Here is a 21,903-nt window from a genome sequence, read left to right on the forward strand (position 1 = left end):
CAACCCACAGTGCTGCGATCTCTACCATGGGTAGTGCATGGAGGCAGGTCCTACATCCACCCCAGCATGTTACAGTGCAGAGCTATGGTAGAGGCTCCATTCTTTCCATCACATGGCTGACCAGGAATCTCACCTCTCTTACTGCCTGCCATTGGCATGTGTTGGAAGGATCAATACTCAAGCTGTTTGAGCCACATTATGAACACACTGTCCTTGGCCATCAAGTCCTGTGGTGGGGCTTGAACCTAGAGCTTCTGGTTCAGAGGCAGGGATGTTAACCACTGTGCCAAATGACCTCCACATTGGATGTTCTCTACACCTTCTCTAACACCAGTGCCCTTGTCTGGAGCAGGTGAAGACTGAAACCTTCACTCACTATGAGCATCTTTCTATTAAGAGTAGTATCCATGAGATCTGGATCTCCAGCTGAGGGAGTGAATTCCATCTTTCTGGTTGACAGTGTTCAATGCTGTAGGTCCGAAAAATGAGTCAGGTTGGATGGGCAATCGTTATCAGCAACTTTAACTAATGCAGATCTCCGTATTTAAGAGCATGTTGCAGAGGATCACAGAGGTTCACATTTTCCTGAGCGCCTGGACCATTATAAAGACAGCTTGACTCCCCACAACCACCACCCCCGCCCCCCATGATGAGCATATAACCAATTGGTGGGAGCTCCTGAGGCGTCCTGGGACGTCCTGAGGTGACGCAAGGTATTTACTGGGCACAATGCAAAATAGCTGCTGTTGCAATTAAACTTTGACACATCGCAAACTGTTCAAATGTTTTTTTTAGCAAAAACTCCAGGTTAACTGGACTTTGCTGTCAACATGAGTGGCGATTTGACAATCCGGGCGCTGCGACGAAATTACAGAGGCAGCGAGCGGCGCCTTTAAGAGACGCCTCTGAAACTCCTCTTAAAGTGAAATTGCAAGTGTCTGGATTTGGGGAATAAAAGTCTCGTTTGCTCGATGCTCACGAATAACGTGTGATTCAGGCTTTCGGACCAGTGTTTTCAAATGATGGCAGAAAAACCGAGCCAAAATCTTGAGGGACAGCACTTAGTTACAGATGTAAGAATGTCGTTTAAAATAATAAATGTAACAATTATTTTTGCTGGGGTTGCACCTTGAACACTTCGGTTTCAAGAGACTTTCGCTTGCAGATGAGGAAAAAGTCATAGTTCCATGCTTAATTTCCTTTTAGTTACTGAAGTGCTGTGTGATTACCTGATCAAAGTTAGGATTTTAATTTGTTGCACATTTTCAGACCTTTTCAGCGAAGAAAAAACACAATTACCTCGCACGATATTTGAAGTTTGGGACACTAGTGGCTCTCGTGGCGGTTTTCCTGCTCTTTGGTTCGTTTGGTGTTCGGTACTACTGGAAACAGAGGGAGAGCAAGGTAAGGTGGAGAATGTACAGCTATAACAATCCTCCCTTGGTCGACGTTTGATTGCTGCGCTCAAAGGCCAGTGGGATCTTACTGTGTAAAGTCGCTACTAAATTAATAGTGCCAGACGAAGAGCCAACGCTGTAAAAAGTTGGGCATTTTAAGGTTCAAGTAATGGTTTTGAGGTGGGTTTCGATTGGTGCTAGGAACACAATACTAATGGTTTTAGCAAGCGTTTGTGTCAAACTTGGAAATGTGGTACAAAGGAATGAGTGGTCTCCTGATCCAGAATAAGATAATACTTCGTCCTAAAGTTCATTCAAGACTAGGTACGTTTTCTCCTTGCCATTGCCTCCAGTAGAATTGTACGAGGGGTAGTCACTGTTTCCCCCATTCAAAATTCCAGGCATCACCTGCCTTATAAAGCTGGAAATTACAGGCTCGCAACCTTAAAGGATAAATGCTAACAAGCCGTCTATCAAGAGGTGATTATTTGAAAACAAAGACATTGCATTTTTAAAGGCTCCCATAACCGCAGGATGCTCCAAGTCACTTTACAGCCAATGAAGTACTTTTGAAGTGTAGTCACTGTTGTAATGTAAAAGGTAAAGCAGCCAATTTATGCTTGGCAAACAGCAATGTGATGGTGGCTGGATAATCTGTTTTAGTGGTGTTGGCTGAGAGATGAATGTTGGGCAGACTACTGGGGAGAACTCCCCTGCTCTTCCAAATAGTGCCCTGGGATCGTCTTCATCCACCCAAGAGGGCAGGCATGCCTTTGATTTGATGTCTTATTGGAAAGACATCACCTCCGACAGCACCTCACACCTTCTCAGCACTCCATCAGTACGGTTCTCGCTCATGTGTCAGTTTAGATCTGAAATGGTACTTGAGCCAATGATCTTATTACTCAGTGGTTACTGCTTCTGTTAAAATAACAGGCTGAGGAATATTCGGCCATGATGTCAAATATTCATCCATGAACACCACTAACAGAAGTCTCTAATCATTACTGCTGGGATTACACCATGATTTTCATGCAACACCCATACTAGTATATGTTTATTAATATTAAGGTGCTGTCTTGCAAATAATTGAGCACCCATCCAGACTAATAGTTGTGCTTCGTGGAACCGGTGCCAGTGGGTCCACATTAGCAAGCAGCCAGGCGTGGAGTTGTGGGGCTGAATTTGCCCTCCGGTGAAGGAGGGCTGGGGGAGGTTGGTGGTTGCACAGTGGCGACGATAGGCGGGAGGGGTGATTGTCCTCCTGCTACTATGTCATTTTTCAGTGGAAAGGTGGAGGACAGCCCTCCCACCCAGAGGCCAACTGAGCCATTTGGCCACTTCCCACTGCTGTTTGCATTTTACAAGCAGTGGGTTGGCCCGCCGCCATGTGAAGTGACCCACTGGGTGAGTCCTGGCAGCCTCTTGCGGGCTTGGACAGGGTGGGGTGGTGGGTCCCTCCTACTTGGGAACTGTGACCCAGGGAGGTGTTCCTTAACAGCATTAGCTGCCCCCAAGGCAAAACCCTCCTTGCCCTCACCAATCACCCCCCTCTCCCCCAATCCACCTCACAGGGCTGCCTGACTGGCCCCAGTGACCCCAGACCATTTAACTGGTTAGGTGAATGGCTTGCTTCCATGGCATGAGTCCTCTTGTTCAGGTGCAGTGCCAGCAGTGGCCACCACTCCTATTGGCAATGCTAAGTTGCTGGACCTCTGATGGCTGACAGTTCCTGGGTGGCAGGGTGGGGTGCGTTTGGCCATTCTTTAAAGGGACAAGAGCCCTAACAGCAACTAATTAGTTGCCGGATGGCCGGCAAATGGGAATGGGGGTCCCACAAATGGCTGGGATGGGGATCCCCCCCAGCATTTGGGCTCTTCATCAAGGCCATAAAATTCCAGACCTGGATTTTTTGGCATAAGGAAAAGAAGGAAAGGCATAATGACCCAAATTGTCATGAGGGGAGCACAGAAGGGACTGAGAGGGTGAGACACTGTTAAGTGGGGGATGGAGAGGGAAAGGGGGAGATCTTCTGTGGTGGAATTGAGAAGGACAACCATTTGAAGACAGTTCCTGCTCTGAATGGGAGGCAACTCACTCCAGAATCTCAAGGCACAAAGAATTCCTTAACCTTTTATTGTAGAACCTAATGTGGACCTCCTACCAATGACTTAGCGGGTGAGTTGATAATGCTTGCACATGGCATCTACTCTCTTTTATTAGTCAGTGCTAACAACACTAAGCTGCAAGCTTTCCCACATCTTCCATGGGAAGAGAATGAGTGTTTTCATTTCCCACTGAGGATTGCTACATAATTTGATACTCCCTGCTGATCAGTGAAGGGCAAGTCCCTGTGCTTAAGACATAGACTTTATATTTTCATGGCTACAGTTCAAAGGTTTCTGATCAGCACAAAAGCAAAATACTGCAAATGCTGGAAAACCGAAATAAAAACAGGAAAAGCTGAAAATACTCAGCAGATCATGCAGCGAGAAAAATACACATTAACCTTTCAGGTCTGTGATCTTTCATGATGGATGGAGATCCCCTCCACAGGGGGCCTATGGTTTCAGCTAAAGCCTGGCAGGGAGGGAGGACCCGTAAGCCTGCCTGGAATGCAGACCCCCTGGCCACTAGGAAGCTGCCTCCAAGCAGCCCCCACTTTTCCCCGCTGCCTGTGGGGTCCCGGAAACCGACTGGAAAATCCCAGTCAGCCTCCAAAAAGAAGCCCTAAGTGGCCAGTATGGAGCTCAATTGGTTACCTTCCATTTGCAGTCCTGCTTTGGGAGAATTGACCGGGGGCAGGATGGTGCCAGGGAACCAGCACACTGGCTGATGGCAGGAAATTTCAAGCCAGCTTCCCTCTGTGATTTCCCTCACCAGGGCCTAAAAAGTCAGCTGATAAATTGTGTACCATAAGAGTTAGGAGACTCAATATGCTAACTGTGATTGTTGTGACTGAACGCTACCATGATCAGATATGGCAATATTTCCACTTGGTCGAAAGTTATGCATTTTGTTTGTTAAAGTATTTACATTACTACATTGCCTGCATCTACTTGGGATATTACATCTCTGACTTCTCTCACAATGAATTCAGATGCTCTGTCAAAACACACATTCTGGGGAATAAAATATGCATACCAGAATTCTTTCAGTGCAAAGTCATTTCTGACGGAATTTTTCAACTTCTAATTATCGTCAACAATTGTCGTATATATCCTCCTTATACCAGTCACAGTGTACAGTATGATCTTTCCTTTAAGAAAGAACTACACTTTTCTTAAGGTGTATGAACTTCTGCCACAGATTGGGATGCTGAACATTACGAAAGGCTATTGGAATGACTTGAATCTGTACCTTCTAATTTTGAAAGAAAATGTCAGTGAAATAAAACTACATAAGTGCCAAAGTGCTGGAACACATAAAAGGTAAGGGATTATTAGAACCATCAGCTTGAATGCAATGATGCCTTTAATAGCCTTTGGACAACTCAAGTCAGATACAGTAGATGGTTTGGCCAAAACCGAGAAAGCTGAGCAGAAATCTGACCCCAAAATAGACCTGAATGCAACACAACTGAAAGTTATAACTAAACCAGTTTCTGTAGAAAATGGGATCAGATCCACACATGAAGTAAACTTACACATGTAAATTTCCCCTGTATTTAAAAAAACTCCACCAATTGCAAAACTAACAAATAAACCTCAAGCATTGGCAAGCGGTTTGAGCTGGACTTGGCTGAGATATCCTTCTCAATCAGCTCCAGGTATATTCTGAGTTCCAAAGAAGAGTCATATTGGACTCGAAACATTAACTCTCTTTCCACAAATGCTACTGGACCTGCTGAGTTTTTTTTCCCCAGCACTTTCTGTTTTTATTCCAGGTATTTTCTGTCCAGGTTTCACACCTGGTGGTTTTCTACTTGAGTGATATGCCAAGAGGAATTGTGCAAGGACCCAGAATAACTCACCCCCCTTGAAGAGCTGGAACGGACATTAAAAATTCTCATTCTTATTTTCAAATCTCTCCATGACCTCACCCCTGTCTATTTCCGTAACCTTCTCCTACCCTGTAACCTGCTGAGATTTCTGTACTCCTACAATGCTGGTCTCTTCACCCTCTCTTTTCATTGCTCCAGTATTGGCCTTCAGCTCTCCAGGCATTAAACTCTGGAATTTTCTTCCTAAACCTCTTTGCCTCTCCCTCCTCCTTTAAGATGGATCATAAAACCACCTCTTTGACCAAACTTTTGGTCACCTCCTAATATCTAGTTATGTGGCTTGGTTGAATTTTAATCGATCACAGTCCTGTGCAGAGCCTTGGGATTTTCTATTATGTTAAAAGCATGATTTAAACACAGTTGCTAGGTGAGAAAACACATTTGTTTAAAACAAGTTACATGCACTTGAGCCACTGGATTGGCTGTTTAGGACTGAGATGAGGAGAAATTTCTTCACTTAAAGGATTGTTAATCTTCAGAATTCACCATCCCAGAGAACTGTGGATCATCAGTCATTGAGGATATTCAAGTCAGAGTACAATAGGCTTTTGGTGACTTAAGAGAACAAAGGGATAGGGGATAGTGTGCAAAGGTACAACTGAGAAGATCAGCCATGATCTTACTGAATGAGTAAGTAGGCTTGAGACCCTGAATGGTCTACTCCAGCTTCAATTTGAACAAATATGTTCTTTGCATGTATGTTTTTTTTAAATTGAAAGTAATGTATAGTTACAAGTAGAATTAAGGGACGCTCTTTGCAACAGAAGTGGGAGAGTTTCAGCTGCTCAGGGTGCAGCCAAACACCATACTCTTTTTTTCAGCAGCCACTCTCCCCATTTTTGCCATTGTCACTACCTGTACTCAGCAATGAATTGGCAAGTCATTGTGTGGCATCCACAGCTTTCAAATACAAAATAGATTGACCTGTAGTAGATCACACCATTTATAATGTGCTGAATGAGACATCTATCCACAAGTATTGTGCTGCGATAAACTATTATTGGCTCTAATAGGTTTAGGCCATAGACAATTTCCATAATGCTGTGCCTGGAAATCATGCAACAGGGCTTCATTAGTGGGGGGTGGGGGGTGGGGGGGGGAGAACTGTTTGATATATTGTTCCAACTAATGAGGGAGCTATAAATTATGCATGGTCAATCAGTGTTTACAGTCAACGAGTGATACCGTACTGCTGTGGCATAATGTGGTGATAAGAAATGGATTACTCATGTTAATAGGCTTGACTACTGAAGTCTTCTAGAGCTGGGACTGAGGTATGTTGCTGCTGCTGTGTTGTGATCTGTGCTTTATAATTTAGCTGAGAAGTGATTAATGCTGCCAACAGGAGGAAGCAAAATATTATTTGTTTTCCTTTGATGCCAGAATTCAGCTTCATGTCCTGGCCACTATGTATTCATCAAACAATGACTTTAAAAAAGACACATTATCAAATTGCTGTTTGTCGGATCCTTCTATGTGCAAACTAGCTGCTGCATTTCCTACATAACATCAGTGACTATCTATTTCAAAAAGTACTTCATTGGCTGCAAAGCGCTCGAGATGATCAGAAAGGCATTATCTAAATGCAAGTTCTTTTTTTCATGAACAAACCTGCATTAAAAATCAGACTCTTTGGGCTGGATTTTCGTTCCTATACCCTGATACGGCCGTGGTGATGAAATGCGGACCAGGAACCTGGGAATGCCGGTGGTGGTACCTGGAGGGGGAGTTTTAAGGAGCCGGCCATTTAAAAGGCCTCCTCCAGGAGCCTCATCCAAATAAGGACATGGACGGGCTCCACAGCCAGGAGAGCCAGAGTGCCCAAGGTTCTGGGCAGCCAACAGTCCCACTAGGAGAGGTGGGCGCTACCAATGTAGATGGGAGAATGAGAGGATCCCTCAAGATGGAAGCATCCTCTGAAGACTATAGAAAGTTCAAAAATAAAATGTGGCCAAAGGCGTCTGGTCAGCAGTGTGGAGGGCGGACCCCTCAACAGGATAGCTGTAGCTGCATCTGTGGCCCTTTAGTAATTGTGGTCATTGGGGTGGGGAGAGGGAAATTGAATGAGGCATCGCTGCCTCCCTGGCCTGCTAGCATGAGGCTATTTTCATCCATTCGACAGGATTCGGCCTCAGCGGAGGGCTTGTATGCCACATGGAAAATTCCAAACAGGGTGTGAAGTGTGCCCTTAATAGGCACTTTAATTGGCCTAACTGGCTAACCGCCTCCCCCAAAGAAGCAACTTCTCTCAAAATAGGCAGAGGCAGGAACATGCTGGCAGGATGGTACACCAGACAGTACTGCAAAGTTGGCAGCAGGCCTGCCTCTGAACCTGCCGCCTTAACTGAATGAAAATTCAGCTGTGTAAGTCTCCCATAACAGCATGTAAAATAATCATTTTATAGTGCAGCTTGATCACAACCAAGATCAAGATACACTGCATTCATAAAATATAGATTATTTCTTCAGTCTTCAGTGTCATGAAATTACTGTTCAATAAAATGATGAGGATTTAGAAAAAAAGCCTAGAAGCTAATTTACCTCAAATGTTATAAAATTTTAGGTTTGACTTTATATTACAATGTTAACTCAGCATTGTAATAAAATGCAAAGTAACACCACACTCAAGAAACCTTAGCTTATTTGGACTACCAACATAAAACAGGATGTGGGACAATTAACATGCCATTTTGTTCTGACATATTTGATTTGTTTACATCACTTATGTGAGCTTAATACCACCCATGGGGCAGTTTAACTATTATGAAGCTTTCCAACTGTTCAAGAAATCAATTGCCATCGGTAGAGCAATGTGGATAGCTTAGGAATTAGATAATAAGAAAAAAAACCTTGAGAACCCCGATCTACTGTCATATTTCCATGTAAGTAATTATTTGTGTGTGCTGATTACTTTCATAGCTGATCTCGTCAATGGTTAAACCAGCTTATCTTAGGGCAAAATAGAAATAAGGATGCAATTCAGTCTAATCTATTTTTCATGTGAGGCTGCTGCTCAATAACGATTTAACTTTTCCAGGCAATGTATTTTGCTTTGCCAAATACCAGAGTACACAGTACAGAGGAGCAATAGCTTTCAATTAGAGGTACTCAGCACCTTAATAAGTTTTAAATCTCTTGAATTATGGGTGCTACGTGATTCATGGCAGTGGGCGCTAAGATTTATGGAACAACAGGTCAAATAAGCTGAAAGGGAAAGAGGGAAAGATGGGCTTTGCTTGTTTCTCACAATCTGTAAACTGCCTTCTTAGCCACACCCATAGGTGAATTAGGAACCAAAAGCCAACCCAAGTTCAAACAATTCCAAATCTTGAATCACCGAATGGGATAAGCCATCTTGCTTTTCTGCTGGCCCAGTCGAATGCCTTACACTATTTACATTGTGATATTCCTCAAGCCTCAAACAGGAGTAGGCCATTCAGCCCTTCAAGCCTGTTCGGCTATTCAATTAGATCATGGCTGATCTGTGAATTTATGGAAAAGTGATTATGAATCCGCCACAGCGAAGGTGGTGGCAAATCAGAAACCACACAGCCAATTGTCGATCATTAATGGCTTTTTGTTTGTGGCAGAAAACCAACCAATAATAATACTCTCATTTAATTTTATGTGTTTATTTTTGGTCTTGCTTGCAGAACTATATTGGAAGCAGAACCAAGATTTACATGTTTACATCAGAAGTTAAATGATTTGATCACCAGGTTCAGTTTATATAAACAAACTACATTGCATTGTCACTTTCAATAAGATAATTCAGTTGTTACAGTAATAGAAAAAAATGAAAAGTCAGAATGTTAATACATCCTAGTTCTGAATATCATCAGTTGGTTTTATTTTGTTTGAGTTATTGTGTGTTTCATTTGAGCTGTATGGTCTATTGAGATCTGTTTCAAAAAAACATCAAAATAGCAAGAGTACATAGAACAGCCATGAAGGATGTTCCTTGAAGTTGGTTTTAGTTTGAACTCTAAAATGGCAGCTGACCATTCACTACTTGATAGAATTCACTGCCTGGTGTTTTATGGATTTTTTTTACTCAAAACAACACAACAGATATTTTTCTGAAATACCCTTTTTTGCTGCCTTTGGCTCAGAGATCATCATTATTTGTACTCTCAGATGAAACAGATTGATGCCTTTAAGGGGAAGCTAGATAAACACATGGGGGACAAAGAATATGTTGATAGGATGAGATGAAGTCAGATAAGAGGAGGTTTGTGTGGAACATAAGCACCTATGTGGTATAGTTGGGTCCAAATGATCTGTTTCTGTGTTGTGCATTCATTCTTCAGGAGTTATTTAGGGCAAGGGGAGGAGGGACTAAGTAATTTTTCTTACATGGGCAAAAAGTTCTTTCCATTAATCTAGTCTTATCTGGAAGAAAGGCCATCATACCCACTGGCCTAGTAACGATGAAGATCAATCAGTGAGACCACTTAGAGAGAGAGGAACAAACTAGCCCCCACATGTAAGTGGAAATGGGCACCCTCACTTCCCCAGGTCAGATTTGTGGTTTCCCAGGGTAGGGTGGCACCAAAGATGTACACGTAGTGGCACAGACCCTGACCTAGAATTTTTAAATTGGTGGCCTCCCTTTGAATGGACAATGGTTGACAGTGTTGATGCGGTACCAGAATGCTTGGACCACAGATTTTTTTAAATTCTTTACAGTGAGGATTTGGGAATGGACTGTATTTTTATACAAAGTCAATTCATATAAGTTCACATTTTTTTTTTAAATGCCATAAGAAAGGGCTCTTCTATTAAAAGCAGTAGAGGATAATCTAGCCAAAAGCAGGATTTTTAGTCTTCATCTAATCTCAGCTGAAGATATGGGTGGAATTGTCCTCTCCCGCCTGCGGCAGTGTTCATGGTGGGAGAAGGCAGACAATATGACAGGAGCTGAAAAATCAGTTTCCTGATGTCAGGAACTGATGGTGGGATAATGGCAGGTTACTATTCCTGCCAGAGGCCATTGGGAAGCCGTTTTGCATCTCATTGTTGAGATGAAAATGAACACTCTGACTGGAATTGTCCCTCTCCATCCAGTCACTCGTCCTGTCAGCGGGATTTCATGCCGGTTTGGAATATGTCCGGACCAACGCGGTCTGCACATGGAAGGACTTAACTGGATGGAGGACTGGAGTGTCTTGTGGACCCTAGGGTCTCACGATGGTGGACCCTAGAGCAGCATGTAGACCATCGAGCATCTGGAGCATTGAGCAGCAGTTGTACAGCTGCAACAGGTAATGGAGTGCATCGATGGTCTTTGTGGTTGGAGCTGGGAAAGAAAAGACAGGAAGGAGAGGTACAAAGAGGTGGGGTGGGTGTGGAGGCCAAAACGGGGGGATGGAATGATTGAAGTCCTGCTGGGGTGTTGGATCGGTGCGGTAGAGGAATAGAGATGGCGGATGGGAAGAGCCGTGGGGGAAGAGTGGGTCCGTGAGTAGGGGTGCAGGTGGAGAAGTGGTTTGTAAGGTGGGGGGGTGCTGCACGAGAAGAAGGGGACTGTGAGTGGGGTGGGGGGTGCAGGTGGAGAAGGGGACCGTGAGTGGTTGGGGGGGTAAGGTTCAGAGGGAAGTGTCTGTGGAATCAATGGATGAATCCTTGGGGGAGGAGTGAGGGAATTGGTTGTAGGATGGAATTGTGACTGTTAAAGGGGGCAATAGTATGCGGTAGGGTGGAGGGTGAGGGTCCTGTGATGAAAGATGAAGGAGCGGCTAGGGTTGTTGGAGGAGCCACAAAATGAAATGTAGATCTTTGGGGTGGGAAGACAAGGATGGGCATTTCCATGGTGACTGGGTTGGGCTCTTCGGGGAGGGAGGGAACGTGGACGGTGACTGTGATGGGCCAAAGGGTGGGGGGCGGTTTGTGGTTTAATGGTGATCATGGAAAGGTTGACTGTGACAATGAGGGTGGGGGGTGCTCAGTGGTGATGGGGGGAGGGTGTGGGTAATGGGTGGAAGGTAGGAGATATTGCAGCAAAGCTCAAAGGACAAGCTGTTGTGAGCCTACCAGTGCCTCAAAGTCCAGATATGGAAATGCTGGATGGGAGTTGGGTCATCAAGTGGCCAGAGTTGCAGGTCAGCTCAACTGGACAACTGAAGGGGAACCACGGCAAGTGGTTCTGACAAAGGTGTTTAGTTCGAAGGGGCTGTGAAGGGCAAAGGAACAGCGTGCGTGGGAGGCTTCTCACACATGACTCGCAAGGGCCCTGGCAAATATCGTTGCCTCCCTGCGCCTGCATGATTCCAGGGCACATAGACCCAGGCAGGTTTGCCCTCTTGAATATAAGGGGTGTGCACAGGATTTAAAACTAATAGATGCAATAAAAACTCATCAAACTTCCTTAAAGTGTAAGTGTACATGTATTAACAACTGTGCATCAACAATGACCAATGAGAGTGCACCGTGTTACCATAGAGAGATCTGAACTTCTTTTCTCGTTGCCTGCCACCTGTCCGGGTGATTCCCCTTCATCTCCAGCAGGGGTGGACACAGGCTGCTGACCACTATGCCCTGATGCCTTTGATGACTTTGGCGGGCGTCGTCCGGACCCTTGAGGCCTAGAGGTCACCTTCTCTGGGGCAGGTGCACCATCTGCGGTCCCAGAGGCCAGGGCTGATGGGGTCAAAGACAAAGGGGTTTCAGAAGGCTAGACACCCTCAGAAAGTCCTCAGTGGAGGTCCCAAGGGTGTCCGCCTGACGCTGCTCCTCCTTTTGGGTGCCCGAGGGCCTCTCGCTAACTCCTTGAGAAGGGGCACCTGGAGGGAGGTTGAGGTCCCCCATCCCCATCTCTCGTAGCCTCTGCAAAAGCTTGCCCATGGCTACAACCATGGAGTGAAGGTCTGCACACACACACACACCTCCGGCAGAAACTGGGCATTCTGCTGGACCAGGTTCTCTATGGCATCCGCCACTCTCCGCATGGAGACCTCGATGCACACACATGTCGCAGCCACTTCAGCCGCCAGCAGGTGGACGGACTCCTCCACTTCACATGTCACTCTGCTGAAGGCGGCTGACACCTCTGTCTGATGTTCCCCAGCCTTCCACTGCATCTCCAGCTTCTTTTTTAGGACCGCTTCCTGAGGGTCGGCATTTGAGTCGGATTTCACAGGGGCCTGTTCCCCAGCTGTACTTTCCTCCTCCTGCTGCAGGTGTGTGTCCATGAGGTGACCACCAGAATGTGAGACTCTGCCTGAACTAGTTCTAGTACCTGCCGAAGTGTGTGTCTCTGGACTGGTGGAGAGTGCAGGTGACTGCTATGACAGCTCAACAGGTGCAATTGTCACTCCTTCTGTGGGCTGCAGCTGGAGCTAGCCTGGCGTTCGGGGTCTGATCTGACCCTCTTCTTGCTGGCATCTGTAATGGAAAGAGGAGAAAATTAGTGACTGCATGGCCTGCCTCCAACATAGCACCGAGCATGACCCTCAGGTTTCTAAGCGAAGACATTAAGCATGGTTCCTCACTGGATGGCTGGGGGAGGCCAGCCTCGCCATCTCCACATCCATGGTCTCGATCCTCCCCTGTCAACTCAGAAGCCCGGTCTTCGAATGTTGTGAGGGGACGGAGATAGGGCATGCTCCCTCCTTGGCAACTGCCTCCCATGCAGGGGTGGTGAGACAAGTGGGCCTCTTCCTCCCATGCCTTGGGTAAAGGACACCCCTCCTTTCTTCCACTGCATTCAGCAGCACTTCTAGCATTGCATCGCTGAATCTGGGGGCCTGTGCACCTTGGCTTCTGTGTGCCATGTCCTGGTCCATTGTAAAAAAACAAGTTAACAGGAGCTGTCCAGGTGCCTTTTAAAAGTGGCACCCAAATATGATGGCAGGGCGTGCGACATCCTGCTGCTTCACCATAAGAAACGTCAGGAAATCCCCGGCTGCATAATTAATGAGCCGAGCATCACATGATTTCCTGCTGGGCTCTGTGGCGAAAAACACTCTCGCCTCCCATCCCTGCCATGGGACTTAGGCCCGGAGCAGACGATTCCGCCCATAAATGCTAAAAGGGATATAAAAGTCACCTAAGATGTGGTTTTGCTTTGCTCTTGGAGTGGAGCCTTGCCTGGTGGTTGTGACTCCTTGAAATTTGCTCTTATATTTGTCACAAAGTCATTATCATTAAAATGGTCAGAAAACTGTGCTCAAAGCAGGCCAAAACCCGGGGCTGGGTTTTATGGGGCATCGCAATCCCCGCACGTCCTACCACCACGCACGGCTAAAACTTTGGGGGGAGCCCGCCCGTGATCTCAACGGTTGCCTCGCATCAATTTAAAACTGGGAGCAGCATTAATTGCCTTTCGGCAAGACTTCCGCCTGTTTCTCAGGAAGAGGACCCGCCTTAGAGAGCTGCTGCCTTCAAACCTGCCAGTAGGGGAGCATAAAACCCAGCCCTTGATGTGCATTATGCTGATATACTGTAAGCAGGTAAATAGCACAAGCCATAGAAATATGTCAGGAAAGTAAAACCATTCAGGGAAAATGTGTTAGAATCTTTAAAGAAGGAAAATGAAAAGAACCGCGATCAGGCCACAAAAAGGCCAAATTTTTTCTGCAGATGTGCAAGATTTGTGACAAGCCACGAATTGAAATCTTCGTTCCATGCCTGTTTTATGAATTATATATTTTTTAAATTCTTGTAGCACAATTACATTCCTGGGCATGAGTCATAAGACTCATTTATGTCTGCCAGCGATACTGAGACATTCAAGTGATGCTAACTGTGGTCTTCTATTGTTAGGTAATCAATCAGGTGTCACACTTATCCCTCGCAGACTTAATTTGGAAATATTTTCAAAAATTAAATTATCATAGAGCCAAGCCAGAGCAAGGAACCACTAAATTCTTTCCTGCTCTGCAGCAGTGTTTTTTTAGAGTGTAGGCAATTTTGCAACTTCTCCAAATTGGCATAATTATTGATCTATTTTTAATGTGAGAAAGTGCATTTAATTGAATTGTTAATTTTCAATTTGCTATATGTGTTTAGTGAGTGAGAGCCAAATTCTGTCATAGAACCATTGTCAGAGACATTTGTGTGTCTACCAACTTTCACTAGACATTTTACACTCTGTGAGCTGAAAGGGTAGAATTACCTTGGCTCCAAATTTCTTTGCTGTGAAATGCCAACAAACGATTTCATATCATGTGGCCTACGGTATGTTTTATGGAAAGCAAGCCAGACAATATCACTTAGTCTCTCAAAGAGTAGAGTTTCCCTTCTACTGTGAATTTCAGGAATGTAGTGGAGGGTATACTCAGGGAAATCAAGTATACTCACATTTCATTTTTGGAGGATTAACAATGAATTATGGTGGGTCTTCATAGATATCTTCCATATGCATATACTGTTACAAATATGAAGTTTATAAGATTGTTATATTTGGGACTGTGTCTTTAATTTAGGGAAAATGGGGGAATGAATGGAGTCATGCAACCTGCTCTAAATTCGGCTGACAACAAGCCTGTGTGGCTTGGTTGTTAAAGGTTAAAATGGGGCCAGGGTTATTTTACTGGGAAAACTCTTTCGAGTTACCAACAGTCACAGATTGCAACTTCTTTCAAGTACAATCACAGTTCTTGGTTTTCCAGGAGTGGGACATGAACCCACAACCCTCTGATTCAAAGGCGAGGGTGCTATGAACTGAGCCACAGTTTTACTGGGAAGAAGTGCAAATTATTCACACCTATTAACATTGGCCTAAGCAGCTGTGCCAATGCTGGATAGACTATTAAAGCCTGAATTTTCACTCCCGAGTCCAATGCGCAGAGTCAGGAAATCCCGCTCAGGATAAAGCTCCCCATACGGCCAGATTTTTGTCCCAGAGTGTGTCGGTTGGGTGTGCTAGGGGGGGCGGTGAGGTGGGGTGCAAGTGCTAACAAGATTTGGACCCGCTGCCCTCAGATACAGTGCGGAGGCAGCCACAGGGGATGCTGAGATATCTGGGTGATGAAAATTGTTTCTGAGTGAAGGCAGCTGCACTTTGACATATGCCGCAGCCTCTGTGAACTGCGAATGTGTGAAGTACATCCCACCCCATTCGCACCGCTGCTCTCCCCCCACCCCCCAACTCTAGCAAAAAAACGGTGGGCGCTAGATTCAGGAACGGAATTCCGGATTCGGGGGCTCTAGCACCATTTTGGCTAAGGCACAGAAAACTTCAGCTGACGGGATTTTCTGGTCCCGCCAATGGAAATGGAGAACTCAATGGCTCGCCAGCGTCACTGTGGGGGAATCCGCGGCGGTGGGGGTGGTCAGGGTGGGGGCGCTGGAAAATTCTGGCCTATATAACTGATACAGGTAAATTTTATATAACTGCTACTGCATAAAATTTAATGTCTTTATCTTTTTTTTTGTCTGATGATGTTCTCATCATCAGACAAAGAAAAATGGAAGATAAGGAAAAAGTCAGCTTGTACAAAAGGGGCAATCCCTCTGATCAGAAATCAATGATAATGATAATAGACTCTGATAGCTGGAATAATGGTGGATGTTTTCTGCTCCTGGACATATTGAATGGTCCGAACACAGGGCGAAAAGGAAATCAAATGAGAAGCATTACACATCTGGGTGGAAGAGAAATCAAGCAAGCTCTCTCTCATTAATTTAAGGAGATAGAAGACCAGACAGTTTTTTTTTTTCACATGTGAATCACCTTGTCTGTTTTCACATATTTGCTGGGCTCAGGCAATCCATTGGTCCTAGGCACATGAACAAAAAATCTGCCCTACAATATGTTCAAAATGTGACATTGTCAGAAGGGTGCACTTCAGTGGACTGGTGCAGAAACAAACAGGCAAGGGAAGAAGTCAGAAATTACAGGTTATTGTTTCACTGTCTACCAGGGCGTAATAGCCATTAAACTTTGAATTGGTTAACCTTTTAAAAAGTTCCATGGCTTTCCCTAGTCAATGGGTGGGATTTTCCATGCCCACTGGCATCGGGCGTGCTTGCCGTCGTAAGCGGACACTATGGCAAGAAGGTCAAAATTGGTTTCAGTTTGCAATCATCCACCCTACCCATCAGTGGTGGGCTGCGTTTCCTGCCATTGGGAACCTCACTGTAATACATCTGAATATCGTTATAAGACCAGCTTGCCGGGATCTTTCCCCCCTCGCTGGATCATCCGAGCACCCAACGTGTTGCACAGCAGCATGTATAGGGCGTTCATTTGGCACGTAGTTCGAGGGGAACTTGGAGGTGAGTGCAAAGTAACATTGCGCAGCGCTCGCAGTGGGCCCCTTTGGATGTCAAGGTTGAGGCGCCGCACATGCAGACGAGGGCACAGGCTGACAGTGCGGTGCCGGGGTAAGAGCTGCTCTGTGTTTGATGCGACTTGGTGGGGGGGAGGGGGGAAAGATCTGCCTGCAGCTGATGTGACTTGGGGGAGGGCGTTTGATGGTGGCGCACACGCACGTGCGGGGTGGTGGGGGGAGGGAAGCGGCCACGCATGAGGGAAACCTTGTATCAAGTGACCATTCCTCTGCAGCTGAGACAGTTCAGGTGTAGCCACATTGACATGCTTGGAGTTGGGCCTCTAGCTTACCTGCTATAATGAATGAGGGGGGGCAGGGAATGGCAAAGTCCATGATCAGGGAGAGGAGAGGGAAGCCTGGGACAGGAGAGGGCTAAGATATCCTTATGGGGCCAGGAGAAGCACACTTCACTGCCTGGCCCATAAGGAAACTTCTAAAATAAAAATTAAATTGAGCTGACCTGGCCTTCCTGTGGTCAGAGTCTAAGTGCAAGTTTTAGACCATGAAGCTGTTAGGCAGTTAAAATGGCACCTGCCCTGATGATATCATTGGGATGTTGCTTTAAGAACGTCAGTTTCATGATTCTTGTCCCCATGTTTTAAAAAGTTTACAGAGGTATTAGAGAAGGTGCAGAGAAGATTCACAAGGATGACAGTCAATATAAACACCAGAGAAGACTGAAAAGATGGGGCTCTATTCTCTAGAAAGAGAAGGCTTGAGAGGATTACATCTGGCAGATGTAGATAAAATGTTTTCAATTGTGGGGAGTCCTAAACTAGAGTTTGTAAATGTAAGATCATCACTAATAACTCCAATAACTTCTTTAACCAATGGATAGTTAGAATGTAGAACTCACTACCACAAGGATTAGTTGAGGCAAATAGCATAGATACACTTAAGGGGAAGCTAGATAAGTACATGAGAGAGAAAGGAATAGAAGGTTATGCTGATAGGTTTGGCTGAAGTAAGGTGAGTGGAGCAGAAACACTGAATAAAGCTGTTGGACTGCCTGGATGGTTTTGGTTTCTTAATGAACATTCCTGCCTGCTGCTGGTGGGGAGGAGCCAGCTTGTAATAATCCATATAGGATCATAGAAATAACTACAGAGAAGGAGGCCATTTGGCCCACTATGCCTGTGCCAACTTCATCCCAAGGTGCCTTCTCTGCTCCCATTTCATTGTATAATTTTCTATTCTTCCTTTCCAAAACCCTCCAATGTAGAATCACAGAAAATAGCCCACATTATATAGAGTAAGTTCGTGCAAAGGGAACTAACATATATTTTCTTTGTGGAATCATTCTGTATTAATGTGCTGATGATTTATTCAGCAATTAAATGATCTTCAGTGCAGCCCATCATCACCGTGCTGTACTTCGATCTGTGCTGGCTGTTTTCTCATCTTTGGACACTGAGTGCTTATTTTCAGCCAACAGGGTGCTAAGATCTGACTTAGATGATGAAAGATGTGATCACCCATAGATTGTAATTGTCTGAATTCTTTTAACCTTCCGGTAAATGACTAGCTGAGCAAACAATTCCAAAGTCAGGATGACCCAAGCTCAAAGCGATTGTCCCAGTGTTTAGCTGGAAGATTGCCCTGAGTCAGTTCATGCACTGTGATGAATCACATTACCTGTCTGATGCATGCACTGACTTTTAATTAATGTCTGGAATCAACAAAAGCTGTGCAAAATTTGCCAGCTTGATGTGAATCTGTGACTCGCGCCCTAGAGCTAAGTGTCAATGTGGGGCGAGTGTTTACACTACTTCGGAGTTACATTTATTTCCAGAGGAATGTTTCTGTTAAACAATTCTGAACCAGAGCAGCTGGAATTTTCACTTCTTATGCAAATTTGCAGTTACATTATAAGCGACATGTTAGATGTTCATCCAAAAAAGAGAGTATGTTGGCTTCAATATTGGCAGCATTGCAACTGTAGCTGAGCAATGTAGATAGCATGCAAATGTTAGGCTCAAAATTATATGTGGAAGCTGCATTGAAAACTGACCTCAAGAAACACATCTAGATGATCTCCACTAATATTTTAGCAGCTAAGGCTTGAAATATTTTCGATAAAGGTTGTTATGACCCCAGCTGAGGATCCCCCTGGACAAGCCTGATCCCAGAGTAGACCCCAGCTTGATAGATCCTATCTTTTATTTGTTTGTTTACATACGTGGAGAGTGGCTACTGAACAGAGTCACAGGAATCAGCTGATGAATTTTTAACAAAAGAATAAAACATTTATTCAACAAGAAAAGATGAACTATATTACAATACTCCTTCACCTACACCTATACTTTTACAGATATATACAGATTTGTAAGGATAACACAAATTACAAAAGCTTTCTTATACTTTAATGTTCATGGTAAATACACAGTCCATATAAACCAATAGGCACCCTTTGGTCAAACACACTACACTCTGGAACCAAGTGACAGATGCCACCTCAACCAGATGCTATGAATCTCTCCACTTGTCACGCCATGAGCCAACGTGTCTCACCGAACTCCATCTTTCACACGAGGATTTCTAACCTCAATTCAAGGACTCGTTTTGGAATCTTCTCCCAAGCCGACACTTTCTCTCAGACGCCTTCCGCAAAGGTTCACCTCCAGGGTTTTGAACTCTCCTTCTGATGTTCCTCTTCCCTGGGTCAGCACATGCATTCAAGCTGTCATCCACACACTCTCTTTCACTGACTCTGTTGTCTCTTTGGACCTTCTGACTTCTTGCAAGCTGTTCTCAGTTCTGTTGAAGGGTCATGAGGACTCGAAACGTCAAGTCTTTTCTTCTCCGCCGATGCTGGGCCTGCTGAGTTTTTCCAGGTAATTCTGTTTTTGTTTTGGATTTCCAGCATCCGCAGTAATTTTTTGTTTTTTTCTCACTTTAAATCTGCTTTCTGCAGCTTTTGTCTCTTTAAATCTGAAGCTTGGAGCCTTTCACTCTTAACTTCATTAATAGGATCTTTTCCAGGTCCCTGTCCTTCCTTTGACTAGAAGGTCTTCTTGGGACTTTTTCCTGTTCTGCTCCCTTGGATTTTGTTTTTTTTCCCTTTACCTTGGGGCTTGCTACCTGTCCCTTTTGATCCAGTCTCTCTCTGGCAGCTACTTTCAACCAACTTTAGCTTGGGACTGGCTATCTGCCCCTTCTAGACTACTTCTGCCTGGCAGCTATCTTCAAAACTGAACTCAAAACTGCTTTTCTTGTTCTTTATGTGTGTCTCTGTGGGAGGGACCTGCCTTTCTGAACCCATGTTGCTAGGCAACAGCACTGTTTTTTCTACTCTTGTTTGCTTAACTTCTTTAGTCGTAAAACTCTCATTAGGAATGCAAGCACCTTTAAAAGTGAAACTAAAACTCAATTTAACCTTTCTTAACAAACAGATACAGAAGTACAAATCAAACCTATACAATAAAGCTAAAACTCGTTCCTAACACACACAAATACCAATATAACTTACTTAAACCATCTCTATTTCCTAACAAGGCCTTGAATGTGGACTCAGTGTTCAGGGGTCATCCAGATAGCAGGTTAAATAATGTAATATCCAAACCATTTTCCAGGAAGAGCCACATGCTTGAGTAGGATTGAGATTGTGGGCTAGACATTACACATTGTGCAAGTGAGCTAATCTTGCCAGGTAAAGACAATTAGTTCATTTGCATAGTTCACTGGCACTCGGGGCAGGACTCATGATTTATTGGGAGTACCAAGGCTGAATTGTCAGGCAGTAACAGCTAGCAAAGGGTTGATGGTGGTCAGTTGTGAATTGGATGCTTACTCAACATGTAGGGTGAAGGGCAAGGACCGGGATGGGTAACAGGGAGCATTGCTGCAATTTTTATGGCAGCCTCACTTAACCTCCCGTTCCAAATGGCCAGAGTGCAGCTGAGGTGACCTCATTAAAATGATATCCAGTTACCCATAAGCCTAGTACAGTCCCCCAGCAACAACCACCTGCCATCCCTCACCCCTACCTCTTTGTACTCAGCATGCCCCCACATGGGCATTGTGCACCTTTGCACGTTGTTACCCTCATGACAATGTGTACACTTCAAAAGTACTTTATTAGCAGTAAAGTTCTTTGTGACATTACAAGGTGCTATCCACTTTTCCGCGCCTGAATTTCCACCACATCATTGAGTCAAGAGCTTTATGTCACACTGAACATGCTTGAACTTCACAGCCAGTAGACCTGAGCAACGCTGCACCTCACACCAACAAATGTCACTCACTACTTTTAACAAACCAGCAGACTGACTTTTACCCTGTAGAATATAAGCGATAAGTTTGAGGAGGGAGCATCAGGAGATGTGTCTTTATGCAACAAGTGAGGAGGAGTTATATCTCTGCCACATCTACTGACACCTGAACTGAGTTTCTGAATTGAATGTGTGAAGCATCACCGCAGTCTCACCTGTACCTATTCCAACCATGCTACACTGCTGGGCATTCTCTCTACATGTTCAATGATTCACATAGGGATGGACCTCTAAGTAGCAATGAGGCCTCTGAGTCCTTGCCTCAAGTTCTTTTGCTAGTCACCTAGCATGTTGTGCCTCTCATAGATGTAAACCCAAGGACCATTCATAAAAAATACTCATGCAGCCTTTATGACCTGCATCACTGGGGGTTGCATTGCCCATCTCTGGGAGTTGCCATAGGATTCCATGGTAGACCACTGAGCAGACAACTGTCATCCATGGCTCCATAGATTTGGCTCCATACTCTTCACCAAGCTTTGCAGGGGGTAGATGCAAAGCAGGATTTTGCTTCTTAGAAGGCTAGCATAGTTAATACCTCTGCAGCAGTACTTAGTGTAGTCTATGGTTCTGGCACATATAGGATTAATGTGGGACTGAGTACAGTACTGCCCACCCAGTGATGTAAGAGAGCACATGATCCACACCCAGGGTCAGTCTAGTGTTGGACAGAGCCGTGTGTTCCAGCAAGCATGGAGACAGCTCTTAGCTTGTACACTTTACTGTATATTTGTAAATAGTTCTAAAAATCAGTAAAGATTTACAGTTAACCTACATATGACTACGAAGATTTCTTCAGACCTACCAAATTGTAACCAACACCCTTCAACACTTTGGGATTCTGGCCTCTCAGAAACTGTTTAGAGAAAGAGATAGTAGTCTGAGCATGTAAATCACTGGGATAAATGCAACTTACAACTCTGGGTGATTCATCTCCAATACCCTAAGGCAATCAA

The 21,903-nt window shown here is 44.8% G+C and overlaps 1 protein-coding gene across 2 annotated transcripts in view; it reads left to right on the top strand.

The window, feature by feature from the left end:
• Positions 1-957: 957 nt before the first annotated feature.
• The window catches only part of tnmd (tenomodulin), a 154,124-nt gene continuing 133,178 nt past the window's right edge, over positions 958-21,903 (top strand). For both annotated transcript variants that reach the window (XM_078546248.1, XM_078546249.1), the window contains exons 1-2: positions 958-1,073; positions 1,270-1,404. In XM_078546248.1, the coding sequence (XP_078402374.1) occupies positions 1,020-1,073; positions 1,270-1,404 (189 nt within the window). In that variant the 5' untranslated portion in view covers positions 958-1,019. The remainder of the gene's footprint in view (positions 1,074-1,269; positions 1,405-21,903) is intronic.

Source organism: Cetorhinus maximus, chromosome 8 (genome assembly GCF_964194155.1).
Source record: "Cetorhinus maximus chromosome 8, sCetMax3.hap1.1, whole genome shotgun sequence".
Classification (NCBI taxonomy): Eukaryota; Metazoa; Chordata; class Chondrichthyes; order Lamniformes; family Cetorhinidae; genus Cetorhinus; species Cetorhinus maximus.